This window comes from Solanum lycopersicum, chromosome 2 (assembly GCF_036512215.1).
Source record: "Solanum lycopersicum chromosome 2, SLM_r2.1".
Lineage (NCBI taxonomy): Eukaryota > Viridiplantae > Streptophyta > Magnoliopsida > Solanales > Solanaceae > Solanum > Solanum lycopersicum.
In genome coordinates, this window is record NC_090801.1 from 55,393,988 (window position 1) to 55,415,794 (window position 21,807).

Here is a 21,807-nt window from a genome sequence, read left to right on the forward strand (position 1 = left end):
TATCATAACTTCCATGATATTATATGCTCTATTGACAATTTACTGTAACATATCAACAAAAAATGAATGCAAAATCTGAGAGATATAACTACACAAATGCAAAGTGTACCTATTCTTCACAATCCCCAGAAAGCCGCTTTAGAATTTGTATAATCTATCTCTTTAATCATAAAGACTCGAAAGATAACAGCATAGGTTCTGCAGAGACAATGAAACTTTGAAGAAGATCGAACCAATCACCTGCATCCTTATCAATAAGTAATTCAAGCCTCGAGAGCTAGCTATCAGCAAGATATGTGATTAGAACCATAGCTAATTGCTGTCAAGCTAGTGTCGGACATATTTGTTACCCACAGATGAGGGCTATTCCCTACTCCTCTTATATTGTATGCATAAGAAGGCCATCTAACATCCGAACCACACAACTTTGTCTCACCCGCTTTAATCATCTTTTGGGTTCTGTCAAGAACAACAAGGCTTGAAAATGTTGAAAAACTGTTCCCTACAAAGATATCGGATCTTAAACAGACTTCATAGTCGATAGCAGATTGAAATAGATATGATTGCTTCTTGTAAATGTCAAAAACACCTAGTGTTTTCTTCTCATAGGGATGCAAGCCATCCTTCCAGCCATTCAATACAGTATTATCCTCCAGAAGAGTATCGGCAACAGCAAGATAAACGACAACAGGAGTTTTAAGACCCGCGATGTTTCCCACTCGGGCCATAATCTCTTCCTTACTACTACAAATTTCACTAATATTTAATCTCTGCTCCAGCTTCTTACAGTGAATCATCCAATCCTTTTCTATTCTCATGTGCACAGCTACAAAGGGAACCGGTTGTGATGAAGAGCTTGGCATTGCATTCTTACTTCTAACCTCCATTCCTATTTCTCTAATTTTTGAGACAACTTTATCTGCTTCCATTGATATCTCCTCTACTAAAGCTAAGCATTCGAAAACCTTCGCATAGTCTCTAGTTGGCCAATGGTCATGCCACAAAAAAGGGTTCTTCCCTACTATCCGAATGATCTCACGTGCATCATATGGATGCTTACTAATTTGATTCAACTGTTCCAAATCTTTTTCCAATGTCCACCTTCTTCCACTACCTTTCTGAAGTTCAATAATATCACTTTGATTCGACACATCTGAATAACGACTCAATTGGACAAACCCTTTACAAATAGAATTAAATCTTTCGAATTGGAAGATCTTATCAAAGGAAATAGGCTTCAAAAGTTCGACTTCTTTATAAAACAGAGAAGCACTCAACTTAGGCATCAACAATGTTCGATTAAGCATACGTGCAGTCAAACAAGCTCTAGCAAAAGCAATCTTCTGATTGTTCAATCCCCACACAATCTGAGGAACTTCAAGAAACTTCTGTTTCACAGGTTGATTCAATGGAAATGAACGGTTATGGACAAAGACAAAATTGTTCTGTCGAATGACCCTACCAAATCCAGAGAATGTTGGAAGCAGAACAGTTCCAAGGAACAAAGCAATTACAACCAACAGCAAGCATTTTGCAGCCAAGAAGTTCAAATGGACTCCAAAAAATCTCAATTGCTTACAATTTGACAAGTCCATCTGAGATTCAATCCAATAAGTTCATATACAAATCATCACAACACTATTCAATGAACCAAGAAACACAAAACCCATAACAGTTCAATCCTCAACTCCAGACAGAGATTTCAAACCCAATCAACCTCTTTTCTGAGCAGACAACAACGAAAAAAAAAAAAGAAAAAGGAAAGAGAAATCAAAATATTTTCCTACTGCATGTGAAAACAGAACCCTCTCACAAGACAACTATATATTCCAAAATAAAAGCCAAGAAACCACAAACGGATAACCACAACTAACCTCCTTTCAAATCCGAAATCACAACAGCCAAATACAAATTCAATTTCTGAAAAACAGAAAGAATCACTTCCTATCTGCTCTCTGTCCAGATAGATATAGATTTCAATCTCTGGAAAAGCTCAGAAAAACCGAGTAAAGAGGAAAATGGATCTTGAACATGGTAAAAATCCAATCTTTTTTGTTTACAAAAGAAAACCAACCATGAAAGTCAATCATCCATTAAAACCCCAAATGAAAACTTCCAAAAACAGAACAACAATAGCCTATAAATCAAGAAAAGGTTCAAAAATATGATGCATGCAATCCCAAAAAACAAGAAAACCCAGGTGGGGTTTGAAGCGGTGGAGTATGCAAGAAGAAGAAGGTTTATTGTTGGAAAATAAAGGGGGGCAAAAGGGAAAGAAACAAAAAAGTTCTCACCTTTAAGTTATTGTTGGAGTGTAAAGTGAAGCCAACCAGAGAAACAAAAAAAAAAGGGATTCAAAGACAATAAGGATGAATCCAAAAAGATTAATAAAATTTTTTATGTGTATGTGAGAGTGAAGAAAAAGGGGAAAACCAGAAGATGAGCTTTGCATGGAACGGTATCAAGAAAAGGACTCAAAAAAAAAAAACTCGTATAGCGAAAGCAAAGCTAATTGCCAACAGTGCATCACTATCATGACAACTCACACACACCAAATAGAAAATAATTTTCCGAAATTAGAAAATCTTTTTTTTACTTCTTTTAAGAAGTAGCAAATCTAATTAAAGGAATAATTAATTTGTACACATCCATAGAGTAACCCAAATATTTACTCTAATTTATAGGGTGTTGACAATATGAGGTTGTTTGGTATGGAAATTGGATTGACAAAATTATTCTTTGAGATATTGCATAGATATAGTTATTTCATTCATATATATTAAAAATAAAATTTGTATTTTATCTTTATTATTATAGTATAAAATAAATATTAAACAACTAATTTTTAAACTAACTACTCATATTTTAATCAAACACATCTCCTTATTCCTCTTGTCAAATAACTTTTACTAGAATTTAATGGATTTCTACACTTGTAGGAATTTAATCTAATAATTACTAATATAGTGTCTCGATGCAATTAAACATTTTTCAGATGTTCGCATCCAACTATGTATTTATGAGATCTATACAATAATTAATACAAAATTTAATATTGTGAAAGTGGTAAATGTATATATGGTAGGAGCATAATAAGTAAGAAGAAACTAAAAGAGAAGTTGGAAGATTCAAGAACAAAGATTAGGATCGAATAACACAAAATCATATATTTTTTTGTTCGAAATGTATTCTGAATTTTGAGATTTAAATTTTAAAAAAATTAGTTAAGTATTTAAAATTGTTAATTATTATGACATATTTTTATTTTAAAAACATTACATATCTGAATTTGGCTGAGGACAGAAGAAGTGACAAACAAGTAGGTAAAGGATATTGAGGATGAGGATTGAGGAGAAGAAAACAAAGACAAAAATCAAAACTATATATGAGGGAGAAAAGGAGAAAAGATGAGTGATTCACTTCACTACTTTTTAAAGAGAAGAACCTAAAAATGAACTATCTATCCTAATCTAATCTCATGAGGAGGAACAAGACAACTTCATTCCCTATAAAAAGTGAAAAGCCACATCATATATATGCTCTTTTTTATATTCTCAATAAAAAATAAAATTGTCCCCTTATTTATTTTATAAGACTATAATATTCTTTTTACGATTATTTATCTTAAATTCAAATTCAAATATGTAATATATAATTCATTAAAAAAAATTATGTTTAGATTTTTGAGTTATCAAAGATCGTCTTTTCATCTGTTATGATTGCAGAAGGTGTATATATATGTGTGTGTTATTCTCTCCATATTTCATTTGTAGTATTATACATAATATATATAGCTCTTAAATCTCATTTGTGATCGTATGTTATTATTGTTTACGTCGTTCATTTTAAAGAATTTGCCAAAAGTCTAATTACTCCTTTTTCAAATCAAAGATTTTTCAGTTTTTTATTTTTCATATAATTATTGTGTATATGGATGTGAATCTACTTTCTGTTTCCTAAGACTTCTTTGTATCATGTTAGACCAAAGGTTTATTAAAAAGTAGCTCTATTCTTTGATTTTTGTAGATTTAGAGTCACATCACAAAAGGGATTTGCAAGATTTAGGGCCAACTTAAAATAAATCAAGTTGGTTAACTTGTCTCATAAGTGTAATTTGTGCAAATAATTAGATGGGATCAGTTGGAATCATTCTTGAAAATCATATTTTATTATTTGAGTGTCTGTTTACCATGTGAACCCACTATTTCTTCAATTTTTAGTAATTAACTAATGGTCCTGTTTTTTTTTTTGGCTGGCACACAACTATACAAACTACGAAGTAGCTGAGACAGTTGGATATATAGTGTAGAAACCAGTTGAGAAACTTTATCCAATTGATCTAATACGCACGCTATTTAATTAATTTTATTTTTATTTGATAATTTAATATTTATATTTAAATTTAACAAAGGATAAAAAAGTTAGAGCCGATTTAAATTGAGCATTTTGTTAGAAAAAAAAAATAAGGGTGGTTTGGGGTCGGGGAAAATTAAGTCTTGTAGGAATTAATTATCATAATCCCTAAGAGGCCGGCTGGTTGCTACAAATATTCCTTTTTATTGACCAATTTGCTACGAGTGGTATTTAATTAGCCGACTTATTTTGTTCTATTTTAATTGCACGTTTTACTTTTTCCTCATTAGTCAATGATCACTGCTATATAACTACTAGCGACATTAATATGGTTAAGGCCAGTTGGCCGATCCCATCTAATCCGTGATTAATTGGGCTGTGCTATAATTTTTTAAGCTCATTTCAGAAATAAACTTTTATCTCAATCTGAATAAATTTGTTGAATCTGAATAAATTTGTTAATTTGTAGGCTTTAGAAATATAAATACAAATAATTTTGGCTAAATAAAAATAAAATAGAGTATTGAAAATAATTTGAGTCTAAACTCAAAATCTATTTTATATTTGAAATATTACAAATTATGTTTATAAAATATGTACTACATAAAGAAAAATTCTAAATTTTTTAGGGAATCACTACATAGGCCTTAGCTTATGGAATATTGTCATAATTTTTGTGTTTTATCATTATCATTGAAAAACAATTATGTTAATATTTCTATTTAGCTATTTATGAGTTTACTTGAATTCAAACTTAATATATATTGTAAAGATAATTTTATTTGCGGATTTGATTAACAAGTAGTAACACTAACGCCATGTAATATTATATTGTCGATATTTATGATAACATTTTCAAGTTATAGTTTAATTTATAAATCATATAAAAAAATACTTTTAAGAAAAGATAGTTGGTCTGGCAAAGCCTATAGTCCACGTACTTATGGATTTGGGCCGACCATTTTATGATCCACTCCAAAAACGGGCTAGTTTGGCTTGACTCGTAAAATTTCAAAGTTTATATGAATTAGAGCTCAGATAAGATAGATCAGTCCATATTGACAGCTCTAGTAACTACCACACATATTAATTTGAAAAATGCTCCTCCTTTTTCTTCGACGAATCTTTTTTCCTTTTATTATAATTGAAACGTTAATGATATGATGAATGTGTTTCAAAGACTAAATAGTGGCATAATTTTTTTTTGTTGAGGGGCACATTGTATTCAAAAATCAGAGCAATAAATTTTTGAACGATAATTTATATAAAATGTTGATTATAAATACTCATATTTATTATTATGATAAATATAATATAATAACATCGTTAAATTCTTTATTTGTCGTAGAATAGTGAGAAGTAACTAGAACATGCTTTGTTTTCCCTATTAGCTTTGGTGCTATATTATGAAGTTGATGAAATATAAGTCTAAGCCCAAGAGACTACACATCATTGGGCCACATATACGATTGTCCTTCCGATCTATCATGTAGAATCAAGCCCAATACGGTATATGGGCTGAAGCCCATAACACTGGTAAACCCAAAAGGTAATTATTTACAAGTGTGTACCAAAGCACAAAAACAAAGTATTCAACTCATACTTCTAAATAAGCATACCTAGTACATGAAATACTCATCCAACTCAATATATCGATACTTAAAACTCGAAAAGTTCCCTAAAGAACTTAAAGTTTCGATGATTGACCAGCAATGTCGATCACAAAGCGATACTTAATATCATTCTTCTCAATTCTTTCATAAGCTTCATTTATCTGATGAGGTGTGATTATCTCTATGTCACACATGATGTTGAACTTCCCACAAATGTCCATCATTTCTTGTGTTTCTTTTATACTTCCAATCATGCTCCCTTTCACTGTTCTTTTACCAAATATTAATGGAAATGATGGAAGGTCCATGGGCTTATCTGGTGCACCCACTATCACAAAAGTTCCTTTAATTTTAAGCAATTCCAAGTAAGGCCCAAGAGAGTGATTGGCTGAGACTGTGTCCAATATGAAGTCCAAACTCCTATGCCTTGACTGATGATAGTAAATGAAATCCAACACAAAGAAAATTGATGAATAATAGCAATTTTAAAAGTTTATATATCTATCCTAAATACTTATCAATATGTTAAAATTTTTAAAATTGAGCTAGGCCAAAAGCTCGTTTTATCGTGGTATCAAAAGTCAGATTCTAACACATTTATTATATTATTATCACCATACATATTTCGGTGTTAGCATGTGAAGGGTTAATGTTGAGTTCTCACATCGACTATTTAAAGGATAATAAAGGTGTGGGGATATAAAGAATGTTAGGTTATTTTTCACTAACAAATCATGAAGAGGCAGACATATAACAAACCTTCATTTGTTGTGGATTAGAGCTAACAATGAAATCATCAGCACCTAATTTGGTTTTGGCTTCTTTTTCTTTTGATAAAGAAGTGCTTATGACAGTGACATGATGTCCAAAAGCTTTTGCAAATTTAATAGCCAAATGACCTAATCCTCCCAAACCAATGACTCCTATATTTTGTCTTTGTGAGCCAATCAAGTTGTTATCTTTCATTGGGCAAAACACAGTTACTCCTGCACATAACAGTGGTGCTGCTCTATCCATGGGTAGGTTATTTGGTATAGCAACCACAAACCTTCAAAATTATAAAAAAAAAAAATTATGAAATATCGATACCGAAAACTTCAATTTCGATATCTATAGAAATTGTACCTATAATCAGCAACTAGCATGTTGGAGTAGCCTCCATAAGTGATGCTTCCATCCCAAAAGACACCATTGTATGTGAACTGCACTTTGTCACAGTAATTTTCTTCAGAGGTTTTGCAAGATTCACACTGTAAGCATGATGCTGACATGCAACCAACTCCTACTTTATCCCCTGTTTTGAAATGGCTCACATTGCTTCCAACTTGTACAACAATCCCTGTAATCTCATGCCTATATTACAACAATTGAAACAAATTAGAATTTCAAACAACAGCAACATATTCAGTATAGTGGAGTTTGGAGAGGGTAGAATATACGTAGATTAAAAAAAACAAAAAAACAGGGGAACTTATTTGTGATTTGATTATTACCCTGGAACAACAGGATACATAGTGATACCCCAATCATTCTTGGCATAGTGAAGGTCAGTATGACAAATTCCACAGTACAAAATCTTGATTGTCACATCATTTACACCATTTTCTCTGCATAAACGTGAAAAATGTGTCATTCTTTCTGGAACTTAGACAGAGTTAAATATTACGTAATAATTACCTTCTGTTGAATGTATAAGGTGTGATTTTGCCAGAAGAATCAAGAGCTGCCCATCCAGAAACAACTTGAGTGTGCTTTGGAGTTGTTTTAGCCATTAAATTTTTTTTTGAGAATTGTTGCCTGAAAATAGAGTTTGAGAGGGTTATATGCAAAGTACAACATAGAGCTCCTTTTATAGGGATTAAATTAGACTTTCAAAGGGTTGTTAGGACTGTTACAATTAATGAATAATACAACTTCTATTAGAAATTACTGTTGACTTTTTATTATTTGTCATATTTGATTTGATACATCATTAATAAAGTAAATAATTTGACCATTTTTACCATAAAAAGTTAATAAGTAATTAATGATTAAAATAAACATGAAAAAATTATTTATTTTTTTATATATATATTTAATTTAATATTAAAATTGAAAATTTATTTTTTAAATAATAAACTAGTAAAAATAAACAAATTATATCCCATACTCATTTCCAAGAAAATACATTCAATAAATAACAAAATACTACTCCGGTATAGTCTAGATCCTGGCCTACCTCTTCTTTTTTCTTCTTCATGAAATGACTAAATATATGAAGAAAGGCTAACAGAAATTCCTCTTTTGATTTTGTCAGTAATTTCCAAGAAATCCAACAGAAAATAGTCCTGGACTATCTTTTTTTTCCTAGTGATTCAATAAAAAAAAATACATCATTATATTATTAATGTGTGACGAATAAATACGAATTTCATATATTTTTTTATTTTTTTTGAAATTTTTTTAAAAAAAACTTAAAACCTCTTATACGAGGCTCTATATTTATAGTAGAAATAATTTAACATATAATTATAAACATGCTAACGCTAAATTTTAGTTTTTGACTTTGAAAATTGTAATTTTCAGAGAACTAAGAAACAAAAGTTAGCTCAAGATCAAACTTCCAAATCATTTGCTACTCCAAAATTATGGGGCAATTAAAAGAATAAGATAACATGATAAAATAAAAATAAACATCCACTTAATGAAATATCACAAAGAGGAACAAAACAGCCACCACATACTTTCTTTAGTCAAAAAATAATTCAAGTTCACACATTTTCCACTTCTTAGTGGACCATTCCAAAAGTTGTTAGAGCTGTTAAAAAGAAAGAAAATAATAAAGTAAAACAGAAATTTTCTTATTCATTTCTTTAATTAACCCATGAATTTCCTAGAATATTGTTTCTAATTTACTCCTTACATAAATATTCCACTATTGAGTACACATCCTTCTCTTGTCTTTATTTTATTTCTTCCATACCATTTTCTTAATTAATGTCATTATTATTGTTTTTTTAAATCATAAGTACCTTCGTATTTCTATTGGTATTCAGTTATTTATATTTGTTTTAAAACTTTGTATGTTTTTTAACAAATAAATAATTAGGAGTGATTAGTGTCGAAGGTAAAGTAGAAAATATTATTGTTTTTAAAAATAAAATCAAAGTGAACCTAAAAGACTTTGACTTTCAAAGTCTTGCATCTCCATTTATTTGTTATTTTCACATTAATTTAATTTAATTTCGAAGCTTGTTGAATGTTGTTGGGAGACTTCCTTCGACTTTTTTTCTCCTAACTACACTTATTGTGAATGGTATAGTGTACACCTAGCAAGTAAGGATGGGGTCCTTTTACCTCATTAAAATTATGGTGGTATAATAATATATGGTTTGTTACGATTGAACTTATATACTCTCTCCGTCCGATATTATTTGTCATGATTTCTATTTTTAGAGTCAAACTATAAAAATTTTGATTAACATTTTAAAATGCATTTTTAATCATATTAATATGCAAAAAATTGTAATTTATAATACTTTTCATATAGTTTTAGAATATCTAATTTTTTTGTTTAAAATATCGAATTAATGTGATTTAATTTACCTTTGAAAATTAGTCAAATTGATTTTCGATAAGCGCAACATGACAAACATTTTCGGACGGAGGGAGTATTAAGTAATATTTTATGTAGATTTTCATTATATTTTTTGATTAGTTATTTAGTAGGGAAAATTGTATATAATAGCAACTAATAACCTAAAATAAATGGAGTAGCTAGGGTTTGATTTAATTGTGCTCCATAGCAAACGTTTGCAAAAAATTGTCAGGCGCCTCTCTCCCAACACTCTCCTATAATCTCTCGCTCGCTTCCTCACTTTTTATACAAGCACAAGTGTATAATAATTGTTTCTAATTGTATAAAGCAGAGAAAATTGTATAAATATATATTTTTTTGTTCCCCTCTCTCCCCTCTTCCAGATCTCGCTCGCCACTTTCACAAATCTCGCTCGCCGCCCTCGCCTTTCTCACTTATACAAACACAAGCGAAATGTATAAATTGCATTTTTGTTTGTATAAAGTGTGAGAAATTAAATTGTATATACACATGCAAGTACATATATTTTCGTTTTATACACTTATAATTATATAATAAAAAACTCCCCTGTCCAGTTTCTTTTGCCTTTCTCTCTTTCTCGTTTTATACAATTTTCAAATTGTATCTAATTTCTCTCTTTCTCGTTTTATACAATTCTATTCAATTGTATATTCCTTGTCAAGTCTCTTTTGTCTTTCTCTCTTTCTCATCTTATACAAATTCAAATTGTATATAATCGTTCTATGCACTTATAACAATACAATTCGTTTTATACACTTTGTTTTTATACAGTTATCTGCCCAAGTGTCTTTCTCTTTCTCGTTTTATACACTTCGTTTTATACAATTTGCTTCAACTGTATATGTATAGTGAATTATACAATTTCTATGTTTGCTATGGAGCGCAATTATGCAAACTTTGTCATAGCATACAAATATGAATTTTTTATTTGCTATATGTGAAAGTTGCCCTATTTAGTTATGCGAGTTTTTAAATTATGAATTAAATGTTAAATTAGTTATACATGAATAACTTATTTTTCTATCTACATACCTAAATCATACTCATAAATAATATAAAAATTACTATATGAATAATTTATTTCTGGTTCAACTATCAAATAATCTGACCAACTTAGTCGGGTTTGATGTGGCATGAGATAGGGGTAGGATTAGGGTTTGGGTTGATTTAGGGGGTCAAGTTTTTTGATTGGGACGGTGCTTGGGAGGGGTATGTTTGGGGAGCTAGGGAGAACGAGACAATCAACATGAAATGAAATGCTATTTAAAGAAATGTACTCCACTTTTAATTGTTATGATTTTCTTTTAAATTAAGTTATAAGAATTTTGACTAATATTTTACAATATAGTTTTTCATTATATTTATATGCAAAAAATAGTAATATATATTATAGTAATTTAAGTATAATTTTTGAATATCTATTTTTTTTATTTAAAATTAATCTAATTTAACTTTAAAAATTAATCAAATTGACTTTTGAAAATCATAACATGTTAAATAAAAATGGATGGAGAGAGTATTTTATACTCTGATCAAGAAAGTTATTTTTCTTGATTTGTAAAAATATTATATCTAAAAAATAATCTGTAATAAATTTGACTAATCAATCATATGAAAAAATAGAAAGATATAATAATTTTCATATTTTCTTTTCCTAAACTGAAAATAAGAAAATCTTTTTTTTTCGTTTGATCATACTTGTCATGTTTGTTCGTTTAAAAATCAAATTAGGGAAAATGTATAAATTCTGTTATAAATACATTGAATTAAGTGGATAGTCCATAAGGTTGGTACATGAACAACCATTCATATTCACTAGGTGACATGAACCTTTTTGGATAAGAATGTATCTATTTATTATGATACTTAATATGGTAACCTTTGGAGTGATTTCTCACTCTATAAATAGGGTTGTTCATTCACTATTGTAATATATACATATGAGACTTGAATACACTTGAATAAGAAGAAAATTTCCCTTCTTCTATCTATCTCTCTTGTCTTCTTCTCTTTATGATTATATTCTTATGAGCTTGATTTTATAACACGTTATCAGCACGAGTCTCTAGCCAATTAAGATTGAGTTTTACTTTTTCTTTAACTCATGTTTTGGTTGATCTCGTTATGAGAATCAAGGTATTATATGCATAAAATCAGGAACCGAAGACATATACTACTATTGGTTGAATATGACATGCTATACAAAATTTCTTAAATAGAAAAAGGTGTAAGATTTTAATAGCATGAATTTGAATGTTATTTTGATTGTTTTGAAAGACTCAAAGGATAAATCATGTTGTACTTCGGTTTATTATACTGTTGGTTAAGGGTAAGACGATGGATTCAAGTTTCATCGCACCAAAAGGGTAAGACATCAGGTTAAAGTCCGGATGCACCATAATGAAAAATATTTGAGGATAAGACGATAGATTCAAGTTCTATCGCACCAAAAGGATAAGACATCAATTAGATTTTTGATGCACCGTGATTGGGTTCAATACCATAGAATTATGGTGTAACACGCCTTATATGGGTAAGACATTGAGTTTGAGCCAATGCACCATAGCGATGATAAAATGATGACTAAGAAAAATAATATATTTTTTACAAAATGTCTTGAAATTGATCATATTGAATTTGCTTCATTCCTTGAAAAGAATGTGGTAGCAACATGTGATAACTCTGAAATCCGCCTGTTAACTTGCTCCATTCAATTATATGAATGTGGTAGCAGTGAATGTTAGTCTGAAAGATGACAAATGATTAATGATATGAATAAGGGCGTGGAGGGACATAATTATAATAGTCATCATTGTGGTAATGATAAAAGGAAGAACACTATAAGTTCTTCAAATAGTCCTTCAAAATGTGAAGGCAATTTAAATAAATATGTGAACTTAAAGTTCAAGGGATAATTCAGTTGCATAATGTTGCAAATCAGTTGCCAGAGAATGCACTGACCCTATGATATAATTCAGCTGCGAATGCTTCGATGTGAAGTCCTTGAAGGACAGAGTCTATTATACGCCGAAAGCGTAATAGACCAATTGATTCCAAATATAAAATTCCTTAAAGAAGGAAGGAGCAAATGATCAATATGGTCATGATAATGAGGCAAGTGCTATAAAAGAGCACATTGACATAACACTTCATAAAATCTTGAAAAAGGTTCACGTACCTGAAATAATAAAAAATGAAGAGATCTCGATAAGTTATGTCTTGTTGGAATCGATATCAAATAACCGTCGACGGTATCTTTGATATGAGGTAGCGCTCAATGATATAAATTGTGATGAGGATCTTGAATTCAAATCTGTCATATAGTGTGAACAGATAAATGGTTGGCCAAGTAAAATACACAATTCAAGTATATTTTGTTTCACTTAGAAAAGTGACATTTTGGACTGGTATTCCATAAATCAAGGTATAATGTCAGTGGGGTACAAATAAATTATTATGCGATAGTATAACCGTAAGATATCAAATACGGTTTGTGCCTTGGGGCATAAAGGTTTATCGCAAAAATCCTGACATTATTGGAGATGTTTTCTCCTTTGGTAAATGCAATGAGGTTTGTTTTGATCTGGCAACATATGAAAAACTTGAATGCATGTAAATGAATAATTGTAATGTCTAGCTAGACAGTGAAGGTTATATGAAAATCCTTGAAACAATTGAGGTGTCTGAAGCATATAAGAGTTTGAAAGAAACTTTTCCAATAAAGCTTCAAGAATCCTTATATGGATAGAAATAGTCAAGGAAGAAAAAGGGTACAAAAGAATGACCCTAATGTCCTTGTATTTTTATGAAAAGGTCTTGGTAAGACAAAATTTTGTCTAGACCTACAGATTGTTAATTTGACAAATAAAGTATTTGTCTAACAGTGCACATACACTGAAAAAATTTTGATGCAATTTTATGTGGATATATCGCATTCATTGAGTACCCCAATGATTATGAGATCACTTGACATAAATGATGATTCAGTTTGATCTCAAAAGAAGGATAAGAGTTTCTTGGTGATGAAACTCTATCTTGGTGCAATCAGGGCACTAGTGCATCTTACTAACAATATTATTCCAGATATTTGTTTTGCAGTAAATTTACTGGCAAGATTCATTTTCTCCCCGATAAAAGAACATTGAAATGGTGTCGAACACATGATTGAATATCCTCAAAGGACCATAGTTATGGGCTTTTTCTATTCCGAGGAATCCAAAACAAAATTGATTGGTTACGCAGATGCAAAATATTTATCTGATCCGCATAAAGTTCTATCTCAATCACGCTATGTGTTTGCATGTGGAGGCACAATAATATCCTGGGGATCAATGAAGCAAATGTTGCTCTGCAGAAATAAAAGTCCTTTATGAAGCAAGTCAAAAGCGCGTCTGGTTGAGATAAATGACACACCATATTCAAGAAATGTGTGGTTTTTCTTTAAAAAAAGAATATACCAACCACAATGTACAAAGATTGGAGACATCATCACAAGAAATCAAGTGATGTTTTAATCAGGGGGTTGCACTCTTTTTTCCTTGATCGAGGTTTTTTCCCACTGGGTTTTCCTGGCAAGGTTTTTAATGAGGCAACAAATGGTGCGTATCAAAAGATATGTGTACTCTTTTTCCTTCACTAGAATTTTTTCCCACAGGGTTTTTCCTAGTAAGGTTTTAACGAGGCACATTATCTATGGACATTCAAGGGGGAGTGTTATAAATACATTGAATTAAGTGGATAGTCCATAAGGTTGGTACATGAACAACCATTCATATTCACTAGGTGACATGAACCTTTTTGGATAAGAATGTATCTATTTATTATGATACTTAATATGGTAACCTTTGAAGTGATTTCTCACTTTGTAAATAAGGTTGTTCATTCACTATTGTAATATATACATATGAGACTTGAATACACTTGAATAAGAAGAAAATTTCCCTTCTTCTATCTATCTCTCTTGTCTTCTTCTCTTTATGATTATATTCTTATGAGCTTGATTTTATAACAAATTCACATTTGAACTAATTTTAAAAAGTTAGCTCTACGTATAGTCGATATCGTGACCTATTACACACCTCATTAAATAGTGATTTTCTTTTATCTCTGAGACGTGTAGTATCACTCTCACAATGGAGGTGTAACGCACTAGTGCCACATCAATATCATGTCACTCCAAGATCACATGTCATGTCAAATTTTGACTAAAATTGTTCATATCATTCAATTGTTTCTTCTTCAATGAACACTACTATGAGATTACTACCATTGTCGTTATATTACTATCAAATCTATATATTATCTGAAAATTAAAATAGTCTCCATAAATATCACCACCTACGATCAAATTCACCCAAAATAATACTAACACCATTATCCCTCAGAAAGATCTACAAGAAAAATTGACACGTATAAACAAACTCAGCACTAAAATCATGTCATCATCATCAAAAGGTACAAATCCACCACCAAATATTACTATCACCAACAAATTTATCATTAATTTTATTTTTTAAACTCAATCAACAATTTTATCAACCACCAATAAAACCGAAGAGAAAAATTCAATATAGCAAAATAATGAAATCAAATAAGCATTAAAATAGGATATGACGAGGGGTGGGGAGCAGAGGTGGATAGAAATTGGATATGAAAAAATGATCGAAAAAGAAAGAAGAAAGAAATAAGAAGAAGATGATTGCCTCTTATAAAGAAGAATAGGCATGGGTTGGGGTAGGGTGATAGTAGAAACAAAAATTTTAATTTATTTTACTTTATTTACTATCAAACATGCTTTTCTTTTTTTATTTGTTCATATTTTTTGCCACATCAGTTTTAGGGAGTAAAAAAGATTAATTTTAAATAATTAAGGTATGTAATAGGTCGTCAATCGTTATGATAGTTTAAGTATGTGATTGACTTTTCGAGATAAATACAAAATGATTTATACTTTTTTTAAATCAAATCATATGAACTTAGATTCATTATTTCAACAATTATCTTTTAATTCAATTTTACATGAGAAATATGCAACTTATTATACTTATTGTATAAAATTCAAATAACGAAGTTTTAATCATAGATGTTAAATTAATTGGTAGTTGCAAAAACCAATGCACATTGCACAATATATATGAGTGGGATTGGTGGTGGATGGCAGGCACTATTCCCATTTCCTGGTGAGGAATCATTATGTTTGACATGACTTGCGGGTCTTACTAAGTATAATTGGCCTTGTTGACACGACATTCCCTGCAAAGTTATCTGGATTTGATTAAGAGTTGTTAAATATAAAAAAAAAAAAATCCATGTGCAGTTTTAAAAAAATGCATCAATATGTAGTATATATACATTGATAAAAGAGTATTGATCAATATCGATATGTCTTAATTAATGTAGCTTTGTCATTGATCATATGGGTTCTACGATTTCATAATAGCTTTTTTTTACTATTTTCAAGCTTTAAACTTATTTTTCAGAATCAGATTAAGCTTAAAATTTTTATTCAACTACATCTCTATCAATCTTTCACAAAATTAGATTTTTTTTATTTTTCGATCATCAAATTCGCAATATTGCATGATTTTCGAAAAAAATCATGTTGTATAGATCATTAAACATGTTTATTTCTTAAAGTTTTTATTTTTTCTCTGATTCTTTTGTCAAATTATTTAATTTTTATATGTTGTTGCTAGATTTTTGGAGAAATTTATGTTGTATAGATAATGCAGGTTTTTTCAAGTTTTATATTTGTTTATGTCAAATTCTTTAATATTTATTTGTCTATAAATTTTTAAGATTTGTATTGTTGAGTACAATGTATAAACCAAATACCCTAATGAGATTCACAAGAGGTACAAAATATACCGGTAACTTCATGGTTGAAATATCATCTTTTGATCAATGTATAACTCAAATTCAATCACAAATCTCAGGCTATACAGCTGCGATGGAATTAGAGAAGAAGTCGAATGATTAACTAGTAAGGTCTACTCCTTCTAAAAAGAAAGTAGTGTCAACGGTGAAAGCAATCAAAAAAAAATGTTACAAGAGGAGGAAAGTAAAAAATTCTATCCCGGACATGATTGGAGAACCGGTTGTTAATGAAGAACAAGACGAAGTGAGTGAAGAATCACATAGTTCATCAATTTCTTCTTCTTCTTCTCTTCTTGGTGTGTGAAACCAAAAGATGATTTTGACTTGTCACAAAAATCCAGTAGTAGAAATCTTGTAACGCTCATGTCTGCATGTTGTATAAAATATATTTAACTATATATATCATAATATATTTATTATTGTATTTAATGATAGTATGCTTGAATGAAAATCTGCACTTTATTAAATGTGTATGATTTTTGTATAAAATTTCGATTGCAATATGCAAAAATATATGAAGATTGTATAATGTATAAATATTGTATAGATTATGAATGTCATATTGAACTTTGATATATATAACAAAAACAAATGGTATATATATGAATATTGTATGAATACTATACAGACATTTTATGAATGACAGTAAAGTTTAATGTGTGTGTGTGTGTATATATATATATATATATATATATATATATATATATATATACACTTAATGTATAAACATTGTATGAATTATGAATATTTAACTTGAATATATGTAACAGAAACAAATGGTACATATATGAACATTGTATGAATACTGTATGAACATTGTATGAATACTATATGAACATTTTATGAATGGCAGTATAGTTCAATGTATATTTATAATGTATAAACATTGTATGAAATATGAATGTCATATTGAACTTTGACATATGTAACAGAAACAAATGATATATATATGACAATTTTTTACGAAATCAAATTTTATAAATGTCAATGATAACAACTGCACTCAATAAAACAAAACGTGTTTCTAACATTCAAAACAACACAATAACAAATGTAACATTACGAAATCATTGTTTTTGCACAGGATAATTTGAACATGTCTTTCTATTGTGTCCAACTTGACGACATTTAGTCATTTTTGTCCTTTTCGATTTCACGTCAGCAAACCCCTTCTATCTTTCAAGTTTTGGTATACCCGCTGTACAAAATTAATACAAAACATATATTATAATTTCATTAGAAACATATACTATAATTTTGAAAAAAAAATGGACTTTCAATACACAAATGATACACGTTTCGTATAATCTTCATACACTATTAAAAAAAAATTCAGACTTCAATGCTACACAAATTTATAATCAGTTCATATAATTCTTACACACTTCATACACAGTTAATTTATCATTCATTGTCCTATACAATACTCAAATTAAACAAACACAATACATTTTCAATACAAAGTTAATATCAAAACATATATAATAATTTTAATAGACACATATATTGTACGCCAAAATTTATCAGGGTACTAAAAAAAAAGAAGTGAAATATGCAGCTGTGAAAATATTCTTGAATTTTTTTAAAAAATGACATATACGTTGAAAGCAATCTGAAAATAATTGTGAAATTTTGAAAAGAAGACTACTTATAACGTTGATCCAAATATGTTTAAAAATAACAATCTAAAAGTATTCTGAAAATCCAAAAATATTAGTTATTATGTGGTTCAGTTTTTTAAGGAATTAATTCAAAAAAATAATATTATTTTAACTAACTAGAGATATTTAAGGCAATGATGATAATTTAAAAATGTTTAGTATCTCTAAAATGTGTTAATCATATAGTTAACTTTAATTAAACTCTCTAAAAAGTGCTACTATTCATATTAAAAAACGTAATACCTGCTTAATAAAGAAACAAAAGTAATGCTAATAATTTATCTACTTTTAATTTAACTCAATAAAAAGTTAAACTCTTCAAATTCTCAGGCGTGCAACATTGAATAAATGCAGTAATTATAACTGACAAAAGCCACTTAGAGTCTGTTTGGCTCTGCTTAAAAGCTGGTCAAACTGACTTAAAAGCTGGTTTTTGACTTATTTAACTGTTTGACAATACGCAAAATAACTTATTTTAAGCCAAAAGCTAAAAGCTGGGGTAGGGGTGTTTTTTTTTTTTAGCTTATAAGCTGTTTTAAGTTGACCACATTTTTACCTTTTTGCCCTTAATATTTTTATACAATCTCCAAATTACTCACATAACCCTAACATCTCTTTCTTCCATTTTTCCCTTTTCACGTGTGGATGATAGACAATTACTATTACTAATGAATGGAAAAAAATAAATCTTAAATCTTTCAAGTGATCTATTCAAATTATATATTGTTAAAATGTAAAATAAGTTGCACATATAACTTAAATAAAAATTTATATTCCTCTTATAAATAATTTGTGACAATAAAGAAATATGTAAATGATAGACAATTATTATTACCTATAGATGAAACTAAAATAAAATCTTAAATCGTTCTTTGACCTATTCAAATTATATATCTTTAAAATATATAATAAGTTTATATTACCTCTTATAAATAATTTGTGATGAGAAATAAATATGTGAATAATAGCAAAATATAATTATTTATGGCTGTAAAATATAAATTAATTAACTTTTATATGTTAACAACTTTTAAGGGTATTTCAGACGTTTTGATTTAAAAATTTGTATATTAGCACTTATTTGCCAAACAAATCAACAACTTTTTTTTTTAACTTCAACACTTTTATCCAAACGCATAACTGCTTATTTTAAAAATAAGTTTCAGCACTTTGAAAAGTACTTTATTAAAGTTGCTTTTATTAAGCCCTTCCAAACGGGCCCTTAATTTATATTGTCATAAATTCTTAATCATTAAAATTAATTACTCATTATCCCTTTATCTACTTAATTTTTAATAAAAACTCTTTTTAATAAATTATAGTTAACAATATAAGTACTAATAAAATGCTATAGAGTGAGATATTAAATGCTACAAAATGAAATTGAAACTCTAATGCCATAACTTGATAATACTACTATCTATAATGCTATATACAAAATTTACTCAAAAAATTTTAAATATTGATTTCTCCTTCTAAATTGTGTTTCCTCAATATCAGGTAACTAATATTGACAGTTTTCAATTGAATTTTTAGATTATATATTCGTATAATATATATTTTTGCTATATATTTTTGTTTTAATTATTTTCATCTATCTCTATTCAATCTTAGTTTTTTAATAGATAACGTTATATGCAATTTATCGTTGAACAAACTCTAACAAAGAGAGTTAGGCACCATTTTTTTATTTGTGCCTAACTCAAGCATTTCAAAATATTGCAGAATCTATGTTAATATGTGCTTTAATATTATTTCGTGAGTTGTATAATAAATTTTACATTATGTTGTATACGAATTTTTGAGATTTATATACATTTTAATTGTATATCAAATGACATATATATTCGTCGTTCTTAGAAATAATATACAATTACATATTTGTATATATATATATCAACCCAAATAGTTCTGTAATATTTATCATTTGTATATTATTTATATTTTTATATAAATTTTGATTTCTAAATTTCTAAGTTCATGATGTAAAATCAATTAATAAGGATCGTATTAAATGGATAAAACTTCTTCATCCTTATCTATAAATCTCAAATTTGAGATTTGAAAAAGAATTTCATAACGCAGATTCAGATAGTCAAAGCCTCATTAAGTATGCAAACATCGCATGAAATAAAAAAAATTCAAATTCAATGAAACAAAACGAATGATATACACATATTATCATGGACTTGAAATATAATTACTGTAAAAGAAAAGTGAACATATCCTTATAGGAGGAATATGAATAAAATTCTAACTCGAATTAATATAAAAAGATGTAAAAATACATGTTTAGATGATTAAAACCTTGATAAAAACATCAAATATCATGTGAAACATTAAAAAAAACATCGAATTATACGAAATCAATGCAAACAATACACCAATACTCTCATTTAACTTGAAATATAATTATTAATGTGAACGAAAAAGGAACATATTAACGGATATGAGTGAAAGTTTTGTCCAAATTAATAGGGAAAGAAATTTGAAATATATCTTATTCCGAAAATGAACTAAAATCAATATAACTTATGGTACAAAAATGAAATAACTTAACTTAATTAAACATTTCAAATTTAAATTCTAAATATAAAAGTTATCACGTCAGAAGCACATAAAATCTATTGAGAAAATAGAAAAAAAAATAATGATTAAACATTTCTATGTATGAATGAAAAATAAATATGATATGATTTTTATTACAATTTTCCGTTCTATAAATAGTCACCCATCAATAAAAGAATAAAATAATAATTAAACAATTCTCTGTATTGATGAAAAATAAATATGGTATGATTTTAATTGCAATGTTCCGCTCACCCATCAACTCTATGTAATTAGAAGAAATTTTACTTTACTACAAACAATAAAAAAATCAAAATCAGCGAGGACAAACAATTAAAATAATAAATCAGGTATTTAAAACTTTTATATCATATTTAGCCAAAGTAAATATAAGTACAAGTTAAATAATTTTGAAAGCTTTTATATGTTTCATTACATGTTTTGTCTTTTTTTACCTCCGTTAAAAAAAATGCAAATTGCAAAGTTAAAAAATGAATAAATCAAGTATATATTATTTAATACGGTGTAATGTCCATTAACACTTGTGATCATTTTAAAGGTTTAACGTTATATATGAAAGCATATTTTTAAAATAAATTTTGAAGAGAAGTGCTTAGAAAGAATTAATATATCAATGATCAACCTTTAGATAATTGAGTTTTGTACTTTTGATCCCTCTAATTTTGAATTATAGAAATTTTAATGAAATATTAAAAGTTAAATTAAAACACTCTTAATTATCCTTACAGGTTGTTCAACCAGTCAACGACAAGTGTCAAGTCTAGTACGTAGTAGTTGTATCTCTTCCACCAATAAACTTGTTTCCCTTGCTCACTACTTCATCCAATTAATTAAATACCCAAACTACCCTTTACCCAATCATTCTGTGAATAAAATAAATAGGATTGTCATCCTATATGTATTTTGAGTGAAAAATATTACATTTTTTTATTTTCAAAATAAAACAAAAAATAAATTACCTTAATTAATTATGATTTCGATTGTTATAAGCAAAAAGCACAAAATTTATTCTCCTTATTTGTCGTCCCTGTTCTTATGAACAAACAACATAGGATTAAAAGGTGAATGGCATTAAATTTTCAGTCATTTCCTCTCACTTTCTTATTATATTCCAATA

General features: G+C 28.6%; 2 protein-coding genes across 2 annotated transcripts; both read right to left on the bottom strand.

Annotated features, from left to right (window-relative positions):
• On the bottom strand, positions 1-2,528 carry LOC101249703 (O-fucosyltransferase 23). The gene is made up of 2 exons (XM_010318700.4): positions 1,875-2,528; positions 1-1,724 (listed from the first exon to the last, which is right to left on the bottom strand). The coding sequence occupies exon 2, from the start codon at positions 1,593-1,595 to the stop codon at positions 285-287; it is 1,311 nt and encodes a 436-aa protein (XP_010317002.1). The 5' UTR covers positions 1,596-1,724; positions 1,875-2,528; the 3' UTR covers positions 1-284.
• A 3,097-nt stretch (positions 2,529-5,625) lies between these two features.
• LOC101249426 (probable cinnamyl alcohol dehydrogenase 6) lies at positions 5,626-7,802 on the bottom strand. Its single transcript, XM_004233164.5, has 5 exons — positions 7,644-7,802; positions 7,460-7,573; positions 7,092-7,319; positions 6,726-7,014; positions 5,626-6,397 (listed from the first exon to the last, which is right to left on the bottom strand). The coding sequence occupies exons 1-5, from the start codon at positions 7,736-7,738 to the stop codon at positions 6,041-6,043; spliced, it is 1,083 nt and encodes a 360-aa protein (XP_004233212.1). The 5' UTR covers positions 7,739-7,802; the 3' UTR covers positions 5,626-6,040.
• Positions 7,803-21,807: the final 14,005 nt, after the last annotated feature.

Excerpts from the sequence above, each read along its gene's own strand:
- LOC101249703 (XM_010318700.4), bottom strand. The coding sequence starts at position 1,595 with ATGGACTTGTCAAATTGTAAGCAATTGAGATTTTTTGGAGTCCATTTG.
- LOC101249426 (XM_004233164.5), bottom strand. The coding sequence starts at position 7,738 with ATGGCTAAAACAACTCCAAAGCACACTCAAGTTGTTTCTGGATGGGCA. Across the intron at positions 7,574-7,643 it reads CCTTATACATTCAACAGAAG|AGAAAATGGTGTAAATGATG; the intron begins GTAATTATTACG and ends ACGTTTATGCAG. Across the intron at positions 7,320-7,459 it reads ATGTATCCTGTTGTTCCAGG|GCATGAGATTACAGGGATTG; the intron begins GTAATAATCAAA and ends GTTGTAATATAG.